The 27,174-nt window shown below is 51.2% G+C and overlaps 1 protein-coding gene and 1 pseudogene across 1 annotated transcript; both read left to right on the forward strand.

The window, feature by feature from the left end:
* The first annotated feature begins 224 nt into the window (after nucleotides 1-224).
* Nucleotides 225-14,569, forward strand: LOC121272783 (serine/threonine-protein kinase pim-3-like). The gene is made up of 7 exons (XM_041179557.1): nucleotides 225-359; nucleotides 7,741-7,834; nucleotides 9,075-9,199; nucleotides 9,952-10,002; nucleotides 12,172-12,538; nucleotides 13,301-13,477; nucleotides 14,397-14,569. Exons 1-7 carry the CDS (start codon nucleotides 225-227, stop codon nucleotides 14,567-14,569), a joined length of 1,122 nt encoding a protein of 373 aa, XP_041035491.1.
* A 50-nt stretch (nucleotides 14,570-14,619) lies between these two features.
* Nucleotides 14,620-26,685, forward strand: LOC121272784 (annotated as a pseudogene).
* Nucleotides 26,686-27,174: the final 489 nt, after the last annotated feature.

Raw genomic sequence — 27,174 nt, forward strand, 5'->3', positions numbered from 1 at the left:
ATGGATGGAGTGTGATTTGGAAACAGAGCGATTGAGAGGTAGAGAGAGAGCCAAGGAAAGACTGACCGTAGCGAAAGAAAGATGTGCGTTTATATAGCGCTTGTCACCATCAGTAGACACCAACAAATGCCTCGCAGCCAATGAAGCACCTCTGCAGGTGGGGTCACTCTTTTAGGGGAAAGAGATCACCATATTGCTGCAGAGGAAGATCCCATGAGCAGCCGATGTCACACGATGACCCACGTCATCTGTTCCTTTTCGTGCAAATGCTGCCACCTGCTGGTCAACAAAACCTCGACGACCTGACAGTGGCTCAACAGCAGTCAGGCAGGTTCAGTGTCATAGACTCATGTTGCCGGGTGAGCAGGTTGAACGGGGGTGGAGGAGGGGGTGCGGAGCCTTTGAAGGCGGAGGCATTCGTACAATCACAGAATGACGCATCTCAAGAGGAGGCCATTCAGCCCATTATACATGTGCTGGCTCTTTGAAAGAGCTGTCCAGTTAGCCCCACACTCTTCACCCACCGACCCCACCAGCACTTCCACTCCCCCATAACCCTGCACGTTTTTGCCCTTCCAGTATTTATCCAATTCCCCCCTTATCGAAGAGAACGAGAGAGAGAGAGAGAGAGAGACAAGGGAATACAGACCGTAGCGAAAGAAAGACGTGCCTTTATATAGCGCTTGTCACCATCAGTAGACACCAACAAATGCCTCGCAGCCAATGAAGCACCTCTGCAGGTGGGGTCACTCTTTTAGGGGAAAGAGATCACCATTTTGCTGCAGAGGAAGATCCCATGAGCAGCCGATGTCACACGATGACCCACGTCATCTGTTCCTTTTCGTGGTGTTGGCTGAGGGATACGTTTCGGGCCCAGGACACCGGGGAGAACTCTTCCCCACAACCCCCACCCACCCCCACCAGCCTGCTTTCATTCCAATAGGGGCTGGGGGATCTTTTATGTCCACCTGAGGGGGTGGACGCAGGCCTCAGGTTTAATGTCTCATCCTGAAGGATGGAGAGAGAGAGAGAGAGAGAGAGAGAGAGGGATGTGATGAGAGAGTTGAGGCAAAGATTGGTGTTGTGTTGAGAGAGGGCGATGGAGAGGCAAGTGATGTATCATAGAGTCATAGAGGTCTAGACCACGGAAAAAGGCCCTTCGGCCCATCCAGTCTGTGTCGGTCAAACAAGTACCGAACTATTCTAATCCCATTTTCCAAAACTAGGCCCATACCCTTGTATGTCATGGCATCGCAAATACTTATAGAGTGGGGTGTATAATGGAGGCCAGAGGAAAGGGAGAGAGAGAGAGATAGAGAGACGGAGAGTGAGACAGACAGAGTGAGAGAAAGAAAGCGAGAGAGAGAGAAAGGGAGAGTTAGGCAAACAGAGAAAGAGAATGGGAGAAAGAGAGAGAGTGAGACAGACAAAGAGACAGAAAGTGAGAGAGAGAGATAGAGAGAGGGACCGAGAAAGACAGAGAGAAAGCGACACAGGAAAAGAGAGACATAAAGAGAGAGATGCAGAGATAGAGAGAGAGATAGAAGGACAGAGAGACATAGAGAGATAGAGAGAGAGAGAGTCAGAGATTCAGAGAGAGCAACAGAAAGAGAGAGAGTGCGATAGAGAGTGAGACAGAGAGAGAGCGAGGGATAGAGAGAGAGAGACAGAGAGAGTGAGAGACACATAGAAACAGAGACAATTACAGAGAGACAGAGGGAGAGAGAGACAGAGAGAGGAAGCCCTTCAGGATTGCAGCGCAGAATCACTAGAACGACCTGGGTCTGAGAGGGTTAAATTCCAATGACGGGTCCGACAGTCCGAGATTGTATTCCCTCGAGTATCAAAGATTAAGGGCTGTTCTGATTGAGGGGCTTAAGATGATGGGTTTGGAGGGGGCGGTAGAGCCCAGAATGAAGGGGCAGAACATCAAAGTTGGAGCCAGGTGGCCAGGGGAGATGTCAGGAAGCACTTGACACAACGTGGAGTGGAAATGGAGAACTCCATCCTCCTGATGAGCCTATCGAGGCTGAGATGGGGGTGGGGGAGTGCAATTGTAAATTTCCAACCGGAGATTGGGAGATTTTTCTGGTTAAGGGCGGGATTGAGGAGTACAGAACCGAGGGCAGCAGATGAAGTTAAGATGCAGATCAGCTGTGATCTAGTTGAATCGAGGAAGGCTCGAGGGGCAGAATGGCCTCCTCCTGTTCCTGTCTAACAGGCATGAGAGGGGCTGAATGGCCTACCAGGTTACAAAGGTACTCCCTCAGAACTGACTATCCGACAGTGCTGCACTCTCTCAGTACTGACCCTCCAACAGTGATTTCCATGAGCAGCCGCAATCTCTCTCCATTCTCCCCTTAAGGCCACTTGCGAGCTTTACATACCAGGAACATTTCTGGTGGGGGTGTTGGGTGGGGCATTGAGAGATTCCTCCCTCACTCCCACCCCCAAGCCCCCACATCCTCATGCACACTGATAAGGGAAGAAGCGTGGATTTAAGGTGAAAGCAACGCACAGTCGTTCGATCGCATTGTGATGCACGCTGTGGGCAAATAGCTGAGCGGGTGTTGGTGGGGTTGGGGTTGGGGGGATGGCACTGGAGAAACTTTGGCCATGCCAGTGCCTTCGGAAAGCACCAGTAGAGGCCCGAGGTGGGGATACGTTCTGGGGAAATTCTGAAAGCAGCTGGGCCCACCCTGGTCTGTAAATACTCGTGAATTGTGTCCAGGCTGTAGAGGGTGCCACTGATATCATGTTCGTGGTTCAACGTGAAACCCTCTTGTGAATCGCAGCACGAAACTGTCTTTAAATCACGGTGTCGGTTAGCGAACCAACAGTCGTTAGAGAATAACAGGCCATTCGGCCCATTGAGCTTATGCCAGAGAAACTACCTGCTTATTTATGATGTTTTGTGTGTACTCAATAAAATTAAACCTTGTTTCAATCAGTGGTATATTGTGTGTGTGTATGTTTACATGTTTCTGCAAACAAGAACAGGAGGAGGCTATTCAGCCCCTCTCTCGAGACTGTTACACAGGAACAGGATGCGGCCCATTCAGCCTCTGTCTCGAGCCTTTTAAACAGGAACAAGAGGAGGCTTATTCAAGCCCTTGTGCCTCGAAGGGCTGAATGGCCTCCTCCTGTGGATGGCCCAATATGAAATTGTGGCAAATGCTGCCACCTGCTGGTCAACTAAACCTCGACGACCTGACAGTGGCTCAACAGCAGTCAGGCAGGTTCAGTGTCATAGACTCATGTTGCCGGGTGAGCAGGTTGAACGGGGGTGGAGGAGGGGGTGCGGAGCCTTTGAAGGCGGAGGCATTCGTACAATCACAGAATGACGCATCTCAAGAGGAGGCCATTCAGCCCATTATACATGTGCTGGCTCTTTGAAAGAGCTGTCCAGTTACCCCCACACTCTTCACCCACCGACCCCACCAGCACTTCCACTCCCCCATAACCCTGCACGTTTTTGCCCTTCCAGTATTTATCCAATTCCCCCCTTATCGAAGAGAACGAGAGAGAGAGAGAGAGAGAGACAAGGGAATACAGACCGTAGCGAAAGAAAGACGTGCCTTTATATAGCGCCTTTCCCGACCAGCAGAAACCTCCAAGAGCCTCGCAGCAAATGAAGCACCTTTGCAGGTGGGGTCACTCTTGTAGGGAAAGGGATCGCTAATTTGCGCAGAGGAAGATCCCATGAGCAGCCGATGTCACACGATGACCCACGTCATCTGTTCCTTTTCGTGGTGTTGGCTGAGGGATATGTTTCGGGCCCAGGACACCAGGGAGAACTCTTCCCCCCAACCCCCACCCACCCCCACCAGCCCACTTTCCTTCCAATATGGGCTGGGGGATCTTTTATGTCCACCTGAGGGGGTGGACGCAGGCCTCAGGTTTAATGCCTCATCCTGGAGGATGGAGAGAGAGAGAGAGAGAGAGAGAGAGGGATGTGATGAGAGAGTTGAGGCAAAGGTTTGTGTTGGGTTGAGAGAGGGTGATGGAGAGGCAAGTGATGTGTCCCAGAGTCATAGAGGTCCACAGCACAGAAAAAGGCCCTTCGGCCCATCCAGTCTGTGTCAGTCAAACAAGTACCGAACTATTCTAATCCCATTTTCCAGCACTAGGCCCATACCCTTGTATGTCATGGCGTCGCAAATACTTATAGAGTGGGGTGTATAATGGAGGCCAGAGGAAAGGGAGAGAGAGAGATAGAGAGACAGAGAGACAGAGACAGAGACAGGCAGAGTGAGAGGAAGCGAGTGATATAGATAGAAAGGTAGAGTGAGGCAAACAGAGAAAGAGAGTGAGTGAAAGAGAGAGAGTGAGACAGACAAAGGGACAGAAAGTGAGAGAGAGAGATAGAGAGAGGGACCGAGAAAGTCAAAGAGCAGAGACACAGGAAAAGAGAGACAAAGAGAGAGAGACGCAGAGATAGAGAGAGGGATAGAAGGACAGAGAGACACAGAAAGAGAGGCAGAGAGAGAGAGAGTCAGAGAGAGCAACAGAAAGAGAGATAGAGGGAGAGACAGATATATGTATATATATATATAGAGAGAGAGAGAGACACAGAAGAGACACAGACAGAGAGAGAGAGAGAGATAGAGAGAGATAGAGAGTGAAAGATAGAGGGAGATAAACAGAGAGAGTTAGAGATACACAGAGAGACCGAGAGGGAGAGACTCAGATAGACAGAGAGAGAGAGAGAGAGAGCGACAGAGAAATAGACAGGGAGAGAGATAGAAAGAGACAGAGAGAGAGAGACAGAGTGAGAGAGAAAGAGAGAGAGAGCACTTCAGGATTGCAGCGCAGAATCACTAGAACGACCTGGGTCTGAGAGGGTTAAATTCCGATGACGGGTCCCATAGTCCGAGCTTGTATTCCCTCGAGTATCGAAGATGAAGGGGTGTTCTGATCGAGGCGTTTAAGATGATGGGTTTGGAGGGGGTGGGAGAGCCCAGAATGAGGGGGCAGAACATCAAAGTTGGAGCCAGGCGGTCAGGGGGGATGTCAGGAAGCACTTGACACAAAGTGCAGTGGAAATAGGGAACTCCATCCTCCCGATAAGCCTGTCGAGGCTGAGATGGGGGGTGGGGAGTGCAATTGTAAATTTCCAAATGGAGATTGGGAGATTTTTCTGGTTAAGGGGGGAATTGAGGATTACAGAACCGAGGGCAGCAGATGGAGTTAAGATGCAGATCAGCTGTGATCTAGTTGAATCGAGGAAGGCTCGAGGGGCAGAATGGCTTCCTCCTGTCCCTGTCTAACATGCATGAGAGGCGCTGAATGGCCTCTCAGTTTACAAAGGTACTCCCTCAGAACTGACTATCCGACAGTGCTGCACTCTCTCAGTACTGACCCTCCAACAGTGAGTTCCATGAGCAGCCCCAATCTCTCTCCATTCTCCCCTTAAGGCCACTTGCGAGCTTTACATACCAGGAACTTTTCTGGCGGGGGTGTTGAGTGGGGCATTGAGAGATTCCTCCCTCACTCCCACCCCCAAGCCCCCACATCCTCATGCACACTGATGAGGGAAGAAGCGTGGATTTAAGGTGAAAGCAACGCACAGTCGTTCGATCGCATTGTGATGCACGCTGTGGGCAAATAGCTGAGCGGGTGTTGGTGGGGTTGGGGGTGCGGGGATGGCACTGGAGAAGCTTTGGCAATGCCAGTGCCTTCGGGAGAGCACCAGGAGAGGCCCGAGGTGGGGATACGTTCTGGGGAAATTCTGAAAGCTGCTGGGCCCACCCTGGTCTGTAAATACTCATGTATTGTGTCCAGGCTGTAGAGGGTGCCGCTGATATCATGTTCGTGGTTCAACGTGAAACCCTCTTGTGAATCGCGGCACGAAACTGTCTTTAAATCGCGGTGTCGGTTAGCGAACCAACAGTCGTTAGAGAATAACAGGCCATTCGGCCCATCGAGCTGATGCCAGAGAAACTACCTGCTTATTTATGATGCTTTGTGTGTACTCAATAAAATTAAACATTGTTTCAGTCAGGGGTATATAGTGTGTGTGTGTGTTTACATGTCTCTGCAAACAAGAACAGGAGGAGGCCATTCAGCCCCTCTCTCGATACTGTTACACAGGAACAGGATGAGGCCCATTCAGCCTCTGTCTCGAGCCTTTTAAACAGGAACAAGAGGAGGCTTATTCAAGCCCTTGAGCCTCGAAGGGCTGAATGGCCTCCTCCTGTGGATGGCCCAATATGAAATTGTGGCAAATGCTGCCACCTGCTGGTCAACAAAACCTCGACGACCTGACAGAGGCTCAACAGCAGTCAGGCAGGTTCAGTTTCATAAACTCATGTTGGGGGTTGGGCAGGTTGAACGGGGGTGGAGGAGGGGGTGCGGGGCCTTTGAAGGCGGAGGCATTCGTACAATCACAGAATGACGCATCTCGAGAGGTGGCCATTCAGCCCATTATACATGTGCTGGCTCTTTGAAAGAGCTGTCCAGTTAGCCCCACACTCTTCATCCACCGACCCCACCAGCACTTCCACTCCCCCATAACCCTGCACGTTTTTGCCCTTCCGGTATTTATCCAATTCCCCCCTTATCGAAGAGAACGAGAGAGAGAGAGAGAGAGAGACAAGGGAATACAGACCGTAGCGAAAGAAAGACGTGCCTTTATATAGCGCCTTCCCGACCAGCAGAAACCTCCAAGAGCCTCGCAGCAAATGAAGCACCTTTGCAGGTGGGGTCACTCTTACAGGGAAAGGGATCGCCATTTTGCGCAGAGGAAGATCCCACGAGCAGCCGATGTCACTCGATGACCCAGGTCATCTGTTCCTTTTCGTGGTGTTGGCTGAGGGATACGTTTCGGGCCCAGGACACCGGGGAGAACTCTTCCCCCCAACCCCCACCCCAACCTCCGCCTGCCCGCTTTCCTTCCAATAGGGGCCAGGAGATCTTTTATTTCCACCTGAGACACTGGAAAAGAGAGATAAAAAGAAAGAGATGCAGAAATAGAGAGAGAGATAGAAGGACAGACAGTCAGAGAGAGAGAGAAAGAGTGAGAGCAACATCAGTTGTATTATTTCTCAACGCAATCTGGAGGAACAGCACCTTATCTACAGACTAGGTATTTTACAGCCTTTCAGGCTGAATACTGAGTTCAACAATTTTAGGTAACGAACTCTCTCCTACATCCCCACCCCCTCTTTTCCAATTATTTATAAATATTTTTCTATTCCCACCTATTCCCATTATTTTTAAATGTGTTTCCATCCATTGGTCTATCTGCTTTCTAAACCTTAATGTCCTCATTAGCACATTTCTTCGCCCATTTCACCACCATCAACACCTCTTTCTCCTTTTGTTTGTGACATCTTTTGTCTCCCCCACCTTTCACTGAGCCTCGATCCAGCTCTAATTGTCCCCTCCCCCCTGCCCCTTAAACCAGTTTATATTTCACCCCTCTTCTGCTTTCCCTTAGTTCTGTTCAAGAGTCACAGGGACTCGAAAGGTGAACTGTGACCCTCCCCGCAGATGCTGCCAGACCTGCTGAGTTTTTCCAGGTATTTTTTGGGAGTTTTGGTTGTGGATTTCCAGCCTTCGCTGGAACACTGATACATTCGAGGTGAAATTGACACACCGCCTTGTAACCAACAGCAACCAGGGAAAGGGGCAAAAGACTCAACTTCTGCTCTGCCTGTGAACCCCTTGAAGGACAAAATTCTTGCTTTAAAAAGAAACATTTTGTAAACGATTACGAGACTATCTTTCTCTGCCCAGAGGAATCTTAAGAGCAGCGTCCCCAGCAGAGCCATGCTGTATACCAAGTCCGGGACTGTGTGCAGTCACACACCGGCCGAGGAATCGCACCCAGGTATGAAGTTTTATTTAACAACGTGAGTTCCCCGAGTGTCCGCGCAGGGTATTTACCCCACATCCCACCCCCCCGCTTCCCAGAAGTTGGTGTTTGGGGAGAAGGGGAGTGAGCAGGAGTTCTCGAGAGCCAGTGGGATGCAGAGACAGAAATTGAGAGAGAGAGAGAGAGAGAGACAGGCACAGAGTTGGACTGGGGCGGAGGGGGCAGAGACGGATTCAGAGGGAGAGGGAGCTTCGGTTCGATGGGTCTTTGGTACTAACATATTCATTTCAACACAAGAGCAAGTTTCAGTGGGAAACAATTCGTCTAACGGAACAGACAGGGAGATGGAAGAGGAATCCAACATATTGGCATCCCCCCTTGAAGAGGGAGCCCCGACCACCTCCCCAACCCAAAAATTCCCTTAAAAAGGGTGCACACAATGCGCCGGTGAACGGACTGGAGGCGACCGATTGCAGATTAAGTCGAAGAGGGAGAGGAAAGGGAGAGAAAGAATGAAAAGAGAGGCTGAGAGAGAGAGAGAGAAAGAGAGAAAGAGAGAGACAGAGAGAGAGACACACAGAGAGAGAGAGACACAGAGAGAAAAAAAGAGAGAGAGACCGAGAGAAAGAGAGAGACTGAGAGACAGAGAGAGAGACAGAGAGAGAAATTGAGAGAGACAGAGAGAAAGAAAGACAGACAGACAGAGAAAGAGAGAGAGCTAGAGAACCAGTACGAGAGAGAGTGCGAGACAGCAGTGAGACACAGAAAGAGAGACACAGACACACACAAAAAAGGTGTTAGAGACGGAGAGAGAATGGGCGACAGAAGCACATATGAGTGAGAGAGAGAGGCAATGGGCAAACTCATTAATTTTCGCTTGAGTTTAGTGGGCTGGGAAGGGTCGGGAGTATTTGTCACTAAGAGCCATTTCAGTCTGATGTGATGTTTGTGTGTCTGTGTCTCTCTTTCTGTGTCTCACTGCTGTCGGGCTCTCTCGTTCTGTTTCTCTAGCTCTCTCTCTGTCTCTCGCTGTCTGTCTTTCTTTCTCTCTGTCTCTCTCTCTATCTTTCTCTCTCTCTTTCTCCCAGTCTCTCTCTCTCTTTGTTTCTCTCTGTCTCTCTCTGTCTCTCTATCTCTCTGTCTCTCTCTCTCTCTTTCTCTCTCTCTCTTTCTGTCTGTCTGTCATAATTTTGTTAAACTAAGGCTGGGATCATTGGATGGAGTGTAATTCTCTCTCTTTCTCTCTCTGCCTCAGGTCCTGCAGTGAAAAAGAGGAAGAGGAGAGAAAGCTTCAAGGATCTGTACAGTGTGGGCAATAAACTGGGCAGCGGCGGCTTCGGAACTGTTTACTCGGCTGTGAGGATCTCCGATGGAGCTCCGGTGAGAGAGGAGGGAAAAGGGAGGGCATTAATGAAATAAGCACATCGATATATAGACACACACACACATTCAGACACAAAAACACACACACACACACACTCAGACACACACAAACACACACTCAGACACACACAAACACACACACACACACACTCAGAGACACACACACAAACACAGACACACACACTCTGACACACACAAACACACACGCAGACACACAAACACATGCACACACACACAAACACACACTCAGACACACACAAACACACACTCAGACACACAAACACATGCACACACACTCAGAGACACACACACACAAAAACATTCACACAGATACTCAATCACACAAACATGCACACAAACAGATACATAGACAGACTCACTCATTCACACAGAGGTCCTCACAGTCATGCACAGCCAAACACGCACACACACAAACACACACTCAGACACACACACACAGGCATACACAGAGACACACTGCCATCTAGAAGCTTCCGTTTTTAGTGCAATAAATTATAAAATGTGAGCACAACATTACAACATTCCGGGGATCAAGGGGGGAGTGAAGATCCAAAATAATTCCCAGGAATCAATGTTTACACCTGCAGGTGTTGCTCATGTTTCTATAGGGGGGAGGGAGACAAGGTGTGTGTTAACTCAGCATGAAACTTTACTTAAAATATATCAATATCGCTGTAGTGTTTAAAGTCAGCTGGTTTGAATGAATTGGGATCCTGTTTCTGTCACAGGTGGCGGTTAAACACGTGCCCAGGAAGAAAGTGGTGAATTGGGGTCATCTGGTGAGTTTAAAATTTATTAAATAAGACTTGTGAACGTGTCTCTGTCTGAGTGTGTGCGAGTGTGCATCTGAGAGTGTGCAAAGTGTGCGGGTGAGTGTGCGAGTGTGTGAAAGTGTGAGAATGTGTGCAAGTGTGTCTGAGTGTGAGAATATGTGAGTGTGTGCAACTGTGTCTGAGTGTGAGAATATGTGAGTGTGTCTGAGTGTGTGTGCGAGTAACTCTAACTGTGACAGTGTGCAAGTGTTTCTGAGTGTGTACAAGTAACTCTGTGTGAGTTTTTCTGAGTGTGTGCAAACAAATCTGAATGTGAGTGTGTGTACGAGTGCTTCTGAGTGTGTGTGAGTAAGTATGAAGGTGAGAGTGTGCAAGTGTGTCTGAATGTGTGCAAGTGACTCTGAATGTGCGAGTCTGTCTGAGTGTGTGTGAATAACTCTGAATGTGAGATTGTGTACCAGTGCGTCTGAGTGTGTGTGTAAGTCTGAATGTGAGAGTGTGCAAGTGTACCTGAGTGTGAGGAAGTAACTCTGAATGTGCAAGTGTGTCTGAGTGTATGTGCGAGTAACTCTGAATGTGAGTGTGTGTACGAGTGCGTCTGAGTGTGTACAAGCAACTCTGAATGTGCGAGTGTGTCAGAGTGTGTTTGCAAGTTACTCTGAATGGGAGAGTGTGTACGAGTGTGTCTGAGTGCAAGTGTGAGTAAGTCAAAATGTGAGAGTGTGCGTGTGTACCTGAGTGTGAGCAAGTAACTCTGAAAGTGCGAGTGGGAGTAATTGTGTGCATGTAACTCTGAATGTGCGAGTGTGTCTGAGTGTGTGTCCGAGAAACTCGGAATGTGTTTGTCAGGGCAAGTGTGTCTGAGTGTGTACAAATAACTCTGAATGTGCGAGTGTGTGTGCGAGTGTGTCTGAGTGCGTGCAAGTGTGTGTCTGAGTGTGTGTATATTGGAGGGCGGGAGTGAGAATGAGTGTGAGTGTGTTTGTGTAGAGGAGCTGGTTCTTGTTTGCAATTCAGTGAAAAATGACGAAGGCTTTCTTTTCAATCTTCATTCTGTGATATATTTATTACAACCCTAGATCTCATTGCCTTTGAGATAATGGTTAATCTGCTGTCCCTCCGTGACTTCAGTTTAGAGGTAAAAATCCAGGAAACTGACACATCGCAACAGAAAATTGTTAAAGGTGAGCTTGCCACCAGTGGTCGCCCCACAAGGGAGTTTGTTTTAGATAGAACATCATTCTCAACTTGTGTTCCCCCCAAACCAGCCTCTTCCCACCCCCTGCCCACCCCCAACTCCATCTCCCCACAAACCAGCCTCTTCCCACCCCCTACCCACCCCCAACTCCATCTCCCCCCCACCCCCAACTCAATCACCCAAAACCAGCCTCTTCCCAGACCGTACACACCCCCAACTCCATCTCCCCCAAACCAGCCTCTTCACACCCCCAACTCCATCTTCCACAAACCAGCCTCTTCCCACCCCCAACTCCATCTCCCCTAAACCAGCCTCTTCCCACACCCAACTCCATCTCCCCCAAACCAGCCTCTTCAGCCCCCCAACTCCATCTCCCCCAAACCAGACTCTTCCCACCCCCTACCCTCCCCCAACTCCATCGCTCCCCAAACCAGCCACTTCCCACCCCCTACCCTCCCCCAACTCCATCTCCCCCAAACCAGCCTCTTTCCACCCCCTACCCACCACCAACTCCATCTCCCCCCAAACCAGCCTCTTCCCACCCCCAACTCCATCTCCCCTAAACCAGCCTCTTCACACCCCCAACTGCATCTCCCCTAAACCAGCCTCTTCACACCCCCAACTCCATCTCCCCCCAAACCAGCGTCTTCCCAAACCCAACTCCATATCCCCCAAACCAGCCTCTTCACCCCCCCAACTCCATCTCCCCCAAACCAGCCTCTTCCCACCCCCTACCCTCCCCCAACTCCATCTCCCCCCAAACCAGCCACTTCCCACCCCCAACTCTATCTCCCCCCAAACCAGCCTCTTCCCACCCCCAACTCTATCTCCCCCCAAACCAGCCTCTTCACACCCCCAACTCCATCTCCCCAAACCAGCCACCTCCCACCCCCAACTCCTTGTCACCCACTCTTTGTGAACTTGTTGCCTGCTGTCCATGTTCTGAATTCTGCCATCCTTGTGCCCTCTGTTTGCAGAATGACCGCCGCGTGCCCCTGGAGATCATCCTGATGTGGAAGGTGTCTTTGCCGGAGCACCGAGGTGTGATTCGCCTGCTGGACTGGTTCTCCAGGCCGGACGACATCCTGCTGGTGATGGAGCGCCCGCCCAGAGCCAAGGACCTCTTCGATCTCATCGGCGAGCAGGGCCCGCTGGGCGAGGAGCGCTCCTGCTCCTTCTTCCGCCAGGCGGTGGAGGCACTGCGGCACTGCCATGCCTGTGGGGTCGCGCACCGGGACGTCAAGAGTGAGAACCTTCTGGTCGACCTGCGCACCGGCGAGCTCAAGCTCATCGACTTCGGCTCGGCAGCCCTGCTGCGTGACACCGCCTACACCGATGTCAGTGGTGAGTGCCCTATCTCAGCCCGGCCACTCCCTGGGGGCATCCCGGAAGCAGCTGGGGGCACAGCTGCTCCCCCTTTCTCTTTCTACCACCAGGGAACCCAGATTGTTGCGCGGGCACCAATTCCCTCCCACAGTGCGGCTCAGAACTGACTCCCCGGCAGTGTGACTCTCCCTCAGCACTGTCCCTCCAAAACAGTGTGGAACTCCCTCAGCATTGACCGATGAAAAGTGCGGCGCTGCCTCAATTATGACCCTCCAAAAGTGCGGCGCTCCCTCAGCACTGACCCTCCGACAGTGTGGCGCTCCCGCAATACTGACCCTCCGACAGTGCGGCGCGCCCTCGGCACTGACCATCCGACAATGCGGAGCTCCCTCAGCACTGACCCTCCGACAGTGCGGCGCTCCCTCAGCACTGACCGTTCGACAGTGCGGCGCTCCCTCAGTACTGACCCTCCAACAGTGCGGCGCTCCCTCAGTACTGACCCTCCGACTGTGCGGTGCTCCCTCAGTAATGACCCACCGACAGTGCGGCACTTCCTCGGCACTGACCCTCCGACAGTGCAGTGCTCCCTCGGTACTAGCACTGGGCTGGGGGTATAAGGCAGGGGGCGAGCATCAGGTGTGGGTAATTTGGGTGCATCGGGGCATTAAACCCCAAAGCAATACTGGGTGGGGTAAATAGTCTCACAGTGAATGTTGTCTCGTTTTAATCTTGTCCCTCTCTCTCTCTCTATTTCCCTCTCTTTCTGATGGAAATTCTCAGGCACCAGAGTGTTCAACCCACCAGAGTACATCAGCGAAGGGCGCTACCATGCCCTCTCCGCTACAGCCTGGTCGCTCGGGGTCTTGCTCTGCGACATGGTCTGTGGTGATATCCCCTTCAAGGAAGATGTGGAAATCCTGGCTGGCGAGATCCAGCTGCCCTGCAGCATCTCCAAGGGTAAGTGGCAGATGGGGTGGAGAGAGGGGATTTATTTTTTAAAAAACATCCTTCACTGTCTCCTTTCCTAAGATCTCAAGATACAGCGTCAGGAGGAGGCCATTCAGCCCCTCGATCCTGCTCCCCCATTCAATACAATGGCATCTGATCTGATTGCTCCACAACTCCACTTCCCTGTCCGTCCCCCTCATAACCCTCGACTCCCCTCGACGATCAGAAATCTGTCTCACTCGGCCTTGAATATATTCACTGACCCGGCCCCCACTGCTCTCAGGGGGAGTTGGGGGAGAGAATTCCACAAACTGACCACCCTCTGAGACAAGAAATTCGTCCTCATCTCCGTCTTCAATGGGAGACCCCTCATTCTGAAACTGTGCCCCCTCCCCTCGTTCTAGATTCCCCCCGTTGAGGGGGGGAAACATCCACTCAGCATCCATCCTGTCAAACCCACTCCCCTCAGAATCTGACATGTTTCAATAAGATCACCTCTCATTCTTCTAAACTCCAATGTGAAGAGGCCCCAACCTGCTCAACCTTTCCCCATCAGACAAACCCCCTTCGTCCCAGGAATCAGCCGAGTGAACTTCTCTGAACGGCTTCCAATTCGAGTCTGTCCCTCCTTAAGTAAGGAGACCAGAACTGTCCACAGTGCCCAGGAGAGGCCTCACCAACGCCCTGTCCAGTTGTAGCAAGACTTCCCCACTTTTATACTCCATCCACCCCTCGCGATAAAGGACAACTTTCCATTTGGCTTCCTAATCACTCGCTGCATCTGCGTACCAACTTTTTGAGATTCATGTACCAGGACACCCAGATCCCTCTGCTCCACCGCCTTCTGCAGTCTCTCTCTCTCTTTCTCACATTCATTTCTTCCCCGCGATGCAATTTTTAAGGGACTATCTTGTGCTTCCCCCTGCAGAGTGCGAGGAGCTGATACGATGGTGCCTCTCCATGCAACCCTCCGAACGGCCCACCCTCGACCAGATACTGTGCCACCCGTGGGTGCAGCGGGACATCACCAGACCGAAAGCCGTGGGCCTCTGGAGCCCGGGGGAAGACTCCGAGTGTAGCACCAGCCAGGAGAGACAATAGGGAGCAAACAGACCGGGCACGAACACACTCTGTTACTCGTCACCGTGAGAATGGAGGAGGAACTTTCAGGACTGATGGGGACCTCGTCCGATCGCTCTGTCAGCAGTGGCTGGCTGGTCAGTGAACATTTTCCCCAGGGCCGGAGAGAACTCGAACTGCACATCCTGTGTTCGTCGCCCTTGTTCATCCTGAAAGACGGTGCCTCCGACAGTACGGTTCTCCCTCTGCACTGACCCTACGACAGTGCGGCCCTCCCTCAGCACTGACCCTCCAACAGTGTGGTTCTCCCTCAGCACTGACCCTTCGACAGTGATTTCCATGAGCAGCCACGATATCTCTCCATTCTCACCTTAAAGACACCTGCGAGCTTTACAGATCTGGCACTTTTCTAGAGGGGGTGTTGGGTGTGGCGTTGAGAGATTCCTCCCTCACTCCCCTCCCAACACCCACCCCACATTCTCGTGCACACTGAGAAGGGAAGAAGCATGGATTTAAGGGGAAAGTAACGCACAGTCGTTCGATTGCTTTGTGATGCATGATGTGGGCGAATAGCTGAGGGGTCGTTGGTGGTGTTGAGAGTGGGGGGTTGGCACCTGAGAGGCGTTGACCATGCCAGTGCCTTTGGGAGAGCGCCAGGGGAGGCCCGAGTTTCGGTGAGGTTCTGGGGAAATTCTGGAAGCAGCTGGGCCCACCCTGCTCTGTAAATACTCGTGTATTGTGTCCAGGCTGTGGAGGATGCCGCTGATATCATGTTCGTGGTTCAACGTGAAACCCTCTTGTAAATCGCGGCACGAGACTGCCTTTAAATCGCGCTGTCGAAACGACCTCCGTATTTATGATGTTTTGTGTGTACTCAATAAAATTAAACATTGTTTCAGTCAGTGGTATATTTTGTGTGTACATGTCTCTGCAAACAGGAACAGGAAGAGGCCATTCAGACCCTCCCTCGAGCCTGTTACACACGAACAGGAGGAGGCCATTCAGTCCCTCTCGAGTATGTTACACAGGAACAAGAGGAGGCAATTCATCCCCTCTCTCAAACTTACACAGGAATAGGAGAAGGCCATTCAGCCCCTCTCGAGTCAGTAACACAGGAAGAAGAGAAGGCTCATTCAGCCCCTCTGAAGCCTGTTACAGAGGAACTGGAGGAGGCCTTTTCAGGCCCTTGACCCTCGAAGGGGCTGAATGGCCTCCTGTGGATGGCCCAGTATGAAATTATGGCAAACGCTGCTCCCTGCTGGTCAACAAAACAGCAACGACCTGACAGGCTCAACAGCAGTCAGGCAGGTTCGTTTTCAAAAGCCCATGTTGGGGAGGTGGGCAGGTTGAACGCGGGATGGGGGAGGGAGAGGTGGAGGCGTTCGTACACAGAACCACACAGCTTAAGAGGAGGCCATTCAGCCGTTCATGCATGTGCTGGCTTTTTGAAAGAGCTGTCCAATGAGCCCCACTCTCTTCCCCCTCGACCACACTGGCTCTTTCTCTCCCCCATAACCCTCCACGTTTTGCCCATTCCAGTATTTATCCAATTCCCCCCTTATCGAAGGGAGAGAGAGAGATAGAGACAAGGAAAGACTGACCGTAGCGAAAGAAAGAAGTGCGTTTATATAGTGCCTTTCACCACCAGCAGACACCTCCAAGTGCCTTGCAGCCAATGAAGCACCTTTGCAGGTGATGTCACTCTTGTAGGGAAAGAGATGGCCATTTTGCGCAGACGAAGATCCCACGAGCAGCCGATGTCACACGATGACCCAGGTCATCTGTTCCTTTTCGTGCTGTTGGCTGAGGGATACGTTTTGGGCCCAGGACACCGGGGAGAACTCTTCACCCCAACCCCACCCACCCCCACCAACCCGCTTTCCTTCCAATAGGGGCTGGGGGATCTTTTATGTCCAACTGAGGGGATGGACGCAGGACTCAGGTTTAATGTCTCATCCTGAAGGATGGAGAGAGAGAGAGAGAGAGGGATGTGATGAGAGAGTTGAGGCAAAGGTTTATGTTGGGATGAGAGAGGGCGATGGAGAGGCAAGTGATGTGTCATAGAGTCATAGAGGTCCACAGCACAGTAAAAGGCCCTTCGGCCCATCCAGTCTGTGTCAGGCAAACAAGTATCGAACTATTCTAATCCCATTTTCCAAAAATAGGCCCATACCCTTGTATGTCATGGCATCGCAAATACTTATAGAGTGGGGTGTATAATGGAGGCCAGAGGAAAGGGAGAGTGAGAGATAGAGAGACACACAGACAGAGACAGAGACAGGCAGAGTGAGAGGAAGAGAGTGAGAGAGATAGAAAGGTAGAGTGAGGCACACAGAGAAAGAGAGTGAGAGAAAGAGAGAGAGTGAGACAGACAAAGGGACAGAAAGTGAGAGAGAGAGATAGAGAGAGGGACCGAGAAAGTCAAAGAGCAGAGACACAGGAAAAGAGAGACAAAGAGATAGAGACGCAGAGATAGAGAGAGGGATAGAAGGACAGAGAGAGAGAAAGAGAGAGAGAGAGACACAGAGAGAGACACAGACAGAGAGAGAGCGAGATAGTGAGAGAGAGAGATAGAGAGAGATACAGAGTGAAAGATAGAGGGAGATAAACAGAGAGAGATAGAGATACACAGAGAGACCGAGAGGGAGAGACTCAGAGAGACAGAGATGGAGAGAGAGCGACAGAGAACTAGACAGGGAGAGAGATAGAAATAGACAGAGAGAGGGAGACAGAGAGAGAGAGCACTTCAGGATTGCAGCGCAGAATCACCAGAACGACCTGGGTCTGAGAGGGTTAAATTCCGATAACGGGTCCCATAGTCCGAGCTTGTATTCCCTCGAGTATCGAAGATTAAGGGGTGTTCTGATCGAGGCATTTAAGATGATGGCTTTGGAGGGGGTGGGAGAGCCCAGAATGAGGGGGCAGAACATCAAAGTTGGAGCCAGGCGGTCAGGGTGGATGTCAGGAAGCACTTGACACAAAGTAGAGTGGAAATGGGGAACTCCATCCTCCCGATAAGGCTGTCGAGGCTGAGATGGGGGGGTGCTGGAGTGCAATTGTAAATTTCCAACCTGAGATTGGGAGATTTTTCTGGTTAAGGGGGGGATTGAGGATTACAGAACCGAGGGCAGCAGATGGAGTTAAGATGCAGATCAGCTGTGATCTAGTTGAATCGAGGAAGGCTCGAGGGGCAGATTGGCCTCCTCCTGTTCCTGTCTAACATGCATGAGAGGGGCTGAATGGCCTCCCAGGTTACAAAGGTACTCCCTCAGAACTGACTATCCGACAGTGCTGCACTCTCTCAGTACTGACCCTCCAACAGTGATTTCCATGAGCAGCCGCAATCTCTCTCCATTCTCCCCTTAAGGCCACTTGCGAGCTTTACATACCAGGAACTTTTCTGGCGGGGGTGTTGGGTGGGGCATTGAGAGATTCCTCCCTCACTCCCACCCCCAAGGTCCCACATCCTGATGCACACTGATATGGGAATAAGCGTGGATTTAAGGTGAAAGCAACGCACAGTCGTTCGATCGCATTGTGATGCACGCTGTGGGCAAATAGCTGAGCGGGTGTTGGTGGGGTTGGATGTGGGGGGATGGCACTGGAGAAGCTTTGGCCATGCCAGTGCCTTCGGGAGAGCACCAGGAGAGGCCCGAGGTGGGGATACGTTCTGGGGAAATTCTGAAAGCAGCTGGGCCCACCCTGGTCTGTAAATACTCATGTATTGTGTCCAGGCTGTAGAGGGTGCCGCTGATATCATGTTCGTGGTTCAACGTGAAACCCTCTTGTGAATCGCGGCATGAAACTGTCTTTAAATCGCGGTGTCGGTTAGCGAACCAACAGTCGTTAGAGAATAACAGGCCATTCGGCCCATCGAGCTTATGCCAGAGACACTACCTGCTTATTTATGATGTTTTGTGTGTACTCAATAAAATTAAACATTGTTTCAGTCAGTGGTATATTGTGTGTGTGTGTGTTTACATGTCTCTGCAAACAGGAACAAGAGGAGGCTATTCAGCCACTCTCCCGAGACTGTTACACAGGAACAGGATGAGGCCCATTCAGCCTCTGTCTCGAGCCTTTTAAACAGGAACAAGAGGAGGCTTATTCAAGCCCTTGTGCCTCGAAGGGCTGAATGGCCTCCTCCTGAGGATGGCCCAATATGAAATTGTGGCAAATGCTGCCACCTGCTGGTCAACAAAACCTCGACGACCTGACAGAGGCTCAACAGCAGTCAGGCAGGTTCATTTTCATAAACTCATGTTGGGGGGTGGGCAAGTTGAACGGGGGTGGAGGAGGGGGTGCGGAGCCTTTGAAGGCGGAGGCATTCGTACAATCACAGAATGACGCATCTCAAGAGGAGGCCATTCAGCCCATTATACATGTGCTGGCTCTTTGAAAGAGCTGTCCAGTTAGCCCCACACTCTTCACTCACCGACCCCACCAGCACTTCCACTCCCCCATAACCCTGCACGTTTTTGCCCTTCCGGTATTTATCCAATTCCCCCCTTATCGAAGAGAACGAGAGAGAGAGAGACAAGGGAATACAGACCGTAGCGAAAGAAAGAAGTGCCTTTATATAGCGCCTTTCCCGACCAGCAGAAACCTCCAAGAGCCTCGCAGCCAATGAAGTACCTTTGCAGGTGGGGTTACTCTTAAAGGGAAAGGGATCGCAATTTTGCGCAGAGGAAGATCCCACGAGCAGCTGATGTCACACAATGACCCAGGTCATCTGTGCCTTTTCGTGGTGTTGGCTGAGGGATAGGTTTCGGGCCCAGGACACCAGGGAGAATTCTTCCCCCCAACCCCCACCCCAACCCCCGCCAGCCCGCTTTACTTCCAATAGGGGCCAGGAGATCTTTTATGTCCACCTGAGACACTGGAAAAGTGAGATAAAAAGAAAGAGATGCAGAAATAGAGAGAGAGATAGAAGGACAGAGAGAGAGAGAAAGAGTGAGAGCAACATCAATTGTTTTATTTCTCAACGCAAACTGGAGGAACAGCACCTTATCTACCGACTAGGTATTTTACAGCCTTTCAGACTGAATATTGAGTTCAACAATTTAAATCACAAACTCTCTCTTCCATCCCCACCCCCTCTTTTCCAATTATTTATAAATATTTTTCTATTCCCGCCTATTCCAATTTTTTTTTAAATGTGTTTCCATCCATTGGTCTATCTGCTTTCTACCCTTAATGTCCCCATTAGCACATTTCTTCGCCAATTTCACCACCATCGACACCTCTTTCTCCTTTTGTCTGTGACATCTTTTGTCTCCCCCCACCTATCACTGACCCTCGATCCAGCTCTAATTGTCCCCTCCCCCTGCCCCTTAAACCAGTTTATATTGCAACCCTCTTCTGCTTTCCCTTAGTTCTGTTCAAGAGTCACAGGGACTCGAAAGGTGAACTGTGACCCTCCCCGCAGATGCTGCCAGACCTGCTGAGTTTTTCCACGTATTTTTGGGGGGTTTTGGTTGTGGATTTCCAGCCTTCGCTGGAACACTGATACATTCGAGGTGAAATTGACACACCGCCTTGTAACCAACAGCAACCAGGGAAAGGGGCAAAAGACTCAACTTCTGCTCTGCCTGTGAACCCCTTGAAGGACAAAATTCTTGCTTTAAAAAGAAACATTTTGTAAACGATTACGAGACTATCTTTCTCTGCCCAGAGGAATCTTAAGAGCAGCGTCCCCCGCAGAGCCATGCTGTATACCAAGTCCGGGACTGTGTGCAGTCAGACACGGGCCGAGGAATCGCACCCAGGTATGAAGTTTTTTTTAACAACGTGAGTTCCCCGAGTGTCCGCGCACGGTATTTACTCCAACTCCCACACACCCCTCTACCGACTCCCGGGTTCCCCAGAAGTTGGTGTTTGGGGAGAAGGGGAGTGAGCAGGAGTTCTCGAGAGCCAGTGGGATGCAGAGACAGAAACTGAGAGAGAGAGAGAGACAGGCACAGAGTTGGACTGTGGCGGAGGGGGCAGAGACGGATGCAGAGGGAGAGGGAGGTTCGGTTCGATGGTTCTTTGGTAATAACATATTCATTTCAACACAAGAGCAAGTTTCAGTGGGAACCAATTCGTCTAAAGGAACAGACAGGAAGATGGAAGAGGAATCCAACATATTGGGAACCCCCCTTGAAGAGGGAGTCCCGACCACCTCCCCAACCCAAAAATTCCCTTAAAAAGGGTGCACATAATGCGCCGGTGAACGGACTGGAGGCGGCCGATTGCAGATTAAGTCGAAGAGGGAGAGGGAAAGGGAGAGCAAGAATGAAGAGAGAGAGAGAGAAAGAGAGAGAGACACACACAGAGAGAGAAAGACACGGAGAGAGAGAGACACAGAGAGAACGAAGGAGAGAGAGAGACTGAGAGAAAGAGAGAGAGACTGAAAGAAAGAGAGAGACAGAGAGAAGGAGAGACAGAGAGAGCAAGAGAAACAGAACGAGAGAGCGAGACAGCAGTGAGACTCAGAAAGAGAGACACAGACACACACAAAAATATGTTAGAGAGAGACGGAGAAAGAATGGGTGACAGAAACACATGTGAGTGAGAGAGAGGCAATGGGCAAACTCATTAATTCTCGCTTGAGTTTAGTGGGCTTGGAAGAGTCGGGAGTATTTGTCACTAAGAACCATTTCAGTCTGATGTGATGTTTGTGTGTCTGTGTCTCTCTTTCTGTGTCTCACTGCTGTCTCGCTCTCTCACTCGTTCTGTTTCTCTAGCTCTCTCTCTGTCTCTCTCTGTCTCTCTTTCTTTCTCTCAGTCTCTCTCTTTCTTTCTCTCTGTCTTTGTCTCAGTCTCTCTCTCTCTTTCTTTCTCTCTGTCTCTGACTCTCTTTCTCTCTGTCTCTCTCTCTCTTTCTCTCTCTCTCTCATTCTCTCTGTCATAATTTTGTTAAACTAAGGCGAGGATCATTGGATGGAGTGTAATTCTCTCTCTTTCTCTCTCTGCCTCAGGTCCTGCAGTGAAAAAGAGGAAGAAGAGAGAAAGCTTCAAGGATCTGTACAGTGTGGGCAATAAACTGGGCAGCGGTGGCTTCTGAACTGTTTACTCGGCTGTGAGGATCTCCGATGGAGCTCCGGTGAGAGAGGAGGGAAAAGGGAGGGCATTAATGAAATAAGCACATCGATATATAGACACACACACACTCAGACACAAACACACTCACACAGAGACACACACACACACAGAGACACACTCAGACACACTCAGACACACACAAACACACTCAGAGACACACAAACACACACACACACTCAGACACAAACAAACACGCACACACACACTCAGAGACACACACACACAAATACATTCACACAGACACTCACAAAAACATGCACACAAACAGACACATAGACACATTCACTCACTCACACAGAGATCCTCACAGTCATGCACAGCCAAACACGCACACACACAAACACACACTCAGACACACACACACAGGCATACACAGAGACACACTGCTATCTAGAAGCTTCCGTTTTTAGTGCAATAAATTATAAAACGCGAGCACAACATTACAACATTCCGGGGGTCGCGGGGGAGTGAAGATCCAAAATAATTCCCAGGAATCAATGTTTACACCTGCAGGTGTTGCTCATGTTTCTATAGGGGGGAGGGAGACAAGGTGTGTGTTAACTCAGTATGAAACTTTACTTAAAATATATCAATATCGTTGTAGTGTTTAAAGTCAGCTGTTTTGAATGAATTGGGATCCTGTTTCTGTCACAGGTGGCGGTTAAACACGTGCCCAGGAAGAAAGTGGCTGATTGGGGTCGTCTGGTGAGTTTAAAATTTATTAAATAAGACTTGTGAACGTGTCTCTGTCTGAGTGTGTGCGAGTGTGCATCTGAGAGTGTGCAAAGTGTGCGTGTGAGTGTGCGAGTGTGTGTAAGTGTGAGAATGTGTGCAAGTGTGACTGAGTCTGAGAATATGTGAGAATATGTGAGAGTGTGTGTGAGTGTGTGTGTGCGAGTAACTCTGAATGTGACAGTGTGCGAGTGTGTCTGGGTGTGTGTGAATAACTCTGAGTGTGTGTGCGAGTGTGTGTGAGTGTGTACAAGAAACTCTGAATTTGCGAGTGAGTCTGAGTGTGTGTGAATAACTCTGAGTGTGTGTGCGAGTGTGTCTGAGTGTGTACAAGAAACTCTGAATGTGTGAGTTTTTCTGAGTGTGTGCAAACATCTCTGAATGTGAGAGTGTGTACGAGTGCTTCTGATTGTGTGTGAGTAAGTATGAATGTGAGAGTATGCAAGTGTGGCTGAGTGTGTGCAAGTGACTCTGAATGTGCGAGTGTGTCTGAGTGTGTGTATGAGTAACTCCTGTGAATGTGAATGTGTGTGCGAGTGTGTCTAAGTGTGTGTGTAAGTCTGAATGTGAGAGTGTGCAAGTGTACCTGAGTGTGAGCAAGTTTCTCTGAATGTGCGAATGTGTCTGAGTGTGTGCGAGTAACTCTGAATGTGAGTGTGTGCGAGTGTGTCTGAGTGTGTACAAGTAACTCTGAAAGTGCGAGTGTGTCAGAGTGTGTTTGCGAATAACTCTGAATGTGAGTGTGTGTGCGAGTGTGTCTGAGTGTGTACAAGTATCTCTGAATGTGCAAGTGTGTCAGAATGTGTTTGCGAGTTACACTGAATGGGAGAGTGTGTAAGAGTCTGTCTGAGTGTGTGTGTGAATAAGTCTGAAAGTGAGAGTGTGCGTGTGTACCTGAGTGTGAGCAAGTAACTCTGAATGTGCGAGTGTGTCTGAGTGTGTGTAAGTGTGTGTCTGAGCATGAGAGAGTGTGTCTGAGTGTGTGTATATTGGAGGGTGGGTGTGAGAGTGAGTGTGAGTGTGTTTGTGTAGAGGAGCTGGTTCTTGTTTGCAATTCAATGAAAAATGACGAAGGCTTTCATTTCAATCTTCATTCTGTGATATATTTATTACAACCCTAGATCTCATTGCCTTTGAGATAATGGTTATTTTGCTGTCCCTCCGTGACATCAGTTTAGAGGGAAAAACCCAGGAAACTGACACATCGCAACAGAAAATTGTTAAGGTGAGCTCGCCACCAGGTGTCGCCCCACAAGGGAATTTTTTTTTAGATAGAACTTCATTCTCAACTTGTGTTCCCCCCAAACCAGCCTCTTCCCAACACCTACCCTCCCCCAACACCATCTCCCGCAAACCAGCCTCTTCCCAGACCCTATACACCCCCAATTATATCTCCCCCAAACCAGCCTCTTCCCATCTCCTACCCATCCCCAACTCCATCTCCCCCAAACCAGCCTCTTCACACCCCCAACTCCATCTCACCCAAACGAGCCTCTTCCCACCCCCAACTCCATCTCCCCTAAACCAGCCTCTTCCAACCCCCAACTCCATCACCCCCAAACCAGCCTCTTCACACCCCCAACTCCATCTCCCCTAAACCAGCCTCTTCCCACGCCCTACCCACCCCCAACTCCATCACCCCCAAACCAGCCTCTTCCCACCCCCTACTCAACCCCAAGTCCATCGCCCCCAAACCAGCCTCTTCCCAACCCCTACCCATCCCCAAGTCCACCACCCCCCAAACCAGCCTCTTCCCATGCCCAACTCCATCTCCCCTCAAACCAGCGTCTTCACACCCCCAACTACATCTCCCCAAACCAGCCACCTCCCACCCCCAACTCCTTGTCACCCACTCTTTGTGAACTTGTTGCCTGCTGTCCATGTTCTGAATTCTGCCATCCTTGTACCCTCTGTTTGCAGAATGACCGCCGCGTGCCCCTGGAGATCATCCTGATGAGGAAGGTGTCTTTGCCGGAGCACCGAGGTGTGATTCGCCTGCTGGACTGGTTCTCCAGGCCGGACGACATCCTGCTGGTGATGGTGCGCCCGCCCAGAGCCAAGGACCTCTTCGACCTTATCACTGAGCAGGGCCCGCTGGGCGAGGAGCGCTCCTGCTCCTTCTTCCGCCAGGCGGTGGAGGTACTGCGGCACTGCCATGCCTGTGGGGTCACGCACCGGGACGTCAAGAGCGAGAACCTTCTGGTCGACGTGCGTACCGGCGAGCTCAAGCTCATCGACTTCGGCTCGGCAGCCCTGCTGCGTGACACCGCCTACACCGATGTCAGTGGTGAGTGCCCTATCTCAGCCCGGCCACTCCCTGGGGGCATCCCGGAAGCAGCTGGGGGCACAGCTGCTCCCCCTTTCTCTTTCTGCCACCAGGGATCCCAGATTGTTGCGCGGGCGCCAATTCCCTCCCCCAGTGCGGCTCAGAACTGACCCTCCGACAGTGTGACTATCCCTCAGCACTGACCCTCCGACAGTGCGGAGCTCCCTCGGTACTGACCCTCCGACAGTGCGACTCTCCCTCAGCACTGACCCTCCAACATTGCGGAGCTCCCTCAGCACTGTCCCTCCAACAGTGTGGAACACCCTCAGCATTGACCGATGAAAAGTGCGGCGATCCCTCAATTCTGACCCTCCAACAGAGCGGTGCTCCCTCAATACTGATCCTCCGACAGTGCGGAGCTCCCTCGGCACTGACCATCCGACAGTGGGGAGCTCCCTCCGCACTGACCGTTCAACAGTGCGGCACTCCCTCAGTACTGACCCTCCGACTGTGCGGCGCACCCTCAGTAGTGATCCACCGACAGTGCGGCGCTCCCTCGGCACTGACCCTCCGACAATGCAGTGCTCCCTCGGTACTAGCACTGGGCTGGGGTTATAAGGCATGGGGCGGGCATCAGGCGTGGGTAATTTGGGGGCATTGGGGCATTAAACCCCAAAGCAATGCTGGGTGGGGTAAATAGTCTCACAGTGAATGTTGTCTGGTTTTAATCTTGTCCCTCTCTCTCTCTCTATTTCCCTCTCTTTCTGATGGAAATGCTCAGGCACCAGAGTGTTCAACCCACCAGAGTACATCAGCGAAGGGCGCTACCATGCCCTCTCCACTACCACCTGGTCCCTCGGGGTCTTGCTCTGCGACATGGTCTGTGGTGATATCCCCTTCAAGGAAGATGTGGAAATCCTGGCTGGCGAGATCCAGCTGCCCTGCAGCATCTCCAAGGGTAAGTGGCAGACGGGGTGGAGAGAGGGGATTTATTTTTTAAAAAACATCCTTCACTGTCTCCTTTCCTAAGATCTCAAGAAACAGCGGCAGGTGGAGGCCATTCAGCCCCTCGATCCTGCTCCCCCATTCAATACAATGGCATCTGATCCGATTGCTCCACAACTCCACTTCCCTTTCCGTCCCCCTCATAATCCTCGACTCCCCTCGTCGATCAGAAATCTGTCTCACTCGGCCTTGAATATATTCAGTGACCCGGCCCTCACTGCTCTCAGGGGGAGGGGGGGAGAGAATTCCACACACTGACCACCCTCTGACCACCCTCTGAGACAAGAAATTCCTCCTCATCTCCGTCTTCAATGGGAGACCCCTCATTCTGAAACTGTGCCCCCCTCCCCTCATTCTACATTCCCCCCCTTGAGGGGGGGGAAACATCCACTCAGCATCCACCCTGTCAAACCCCCTCCCCTCAGAATCTGACATGTTTCAATAAAATCACCGCTCATTCTTCTAAACTCCAATGGGTAGAGGCCCCAACCTGCTCAACCTTTCCCCATCAGACAAACCCCCTTCGTCCCAGGAATCAGCCGAGTGAACCTTCTCTGAACGGCTTCCAATGCGAGTCTGTCCCTCCTTAAGTAAGGAGACCAGAACTGTCCACAGAGACCCAGGAGCGGCCTCACCATTTGTAGCAAGACTTCCCCACTTTTATACTCCATCCCCCCCCTCGCGATAAAGGACAACTTTCCATTTGGCTTCCTAATCACTCGCTGCATCTGCGTACCAACTTTTTGAGATTCATGTACCAGGACACCCAGATCCCTCTGCTCCACCGCCTTCTGCAGTCTCTCTCTCTCTTTCTCACATTCATTTCTTCCCTGCAATGCAATTTTTAAGGGACTATCTTGTGCTTCCCCCTGCAGAGTGCGAGGAGCTGATACGATGGTGCCTCTCCATGCAACCCTCCGAACGGCCCACCCTCGACCAGATACTGTGCCACCCGTGGGTGCAGCGGGACATCACCAGACTGAAAGCCGTGGGCCTCTGGAGCCCGGGGGAAGACTCCGAGTGTAGCACCAGCCAGGAGAGACAGTAGGGAGCAGACAGACCGGACATGAACACACTCTGTCACTCGTCACCGTGTGGATGGAGGAGGAACTTTCAGGACTGATGGGGACCTCGTCTCATTGCTCTGTCAGCAGTGGCTGGCTGGTCAGTGAACATTGTCCCCAGGGCCGGAGAGAACTCGAACTGCACACCCTGAGTTCGTCGCCCTTGTTCATCCTGATTGACGGCGCCTCCGACAGAACGGCTCTCCCTCAGCACTGACCCACCGACCGTGCGGCTCTCCCTCAGCACTGACCGTCCTACAGTGTGGCGCTCCCTCAGCACTGACCCTCCGACAGTGCGGCGCTCCCTCAGCACTGACCCTCCAACAGTGTGGTTCTCCCTCAGCACAGACCCTCCGACAGCGCGGCTCTCCCTCAGCACTGACCCTTCAACAGTGATTTCCATGAGCAGCCACGATATCTCTCCATTCTTGCCTTAAAGACACCTGCGAGCTTTACAGATCTGGCACGTTTCT

Source organism: Carcharodon carcharias, chromosome 35, assembly GCF_017639515.1.
Source record: "Carcharodon carcharias isolate sCarCar2 chromosome 35, sCarCar2.pri, whole genome shotgun sequence".
NCBI classification, from domain to species: Eukaryota; Metazoa; Chordata; class Chondrichthyes; order Lamniformes; family Lamnidae; genus Carcharodon; species Carcharodon carcharias.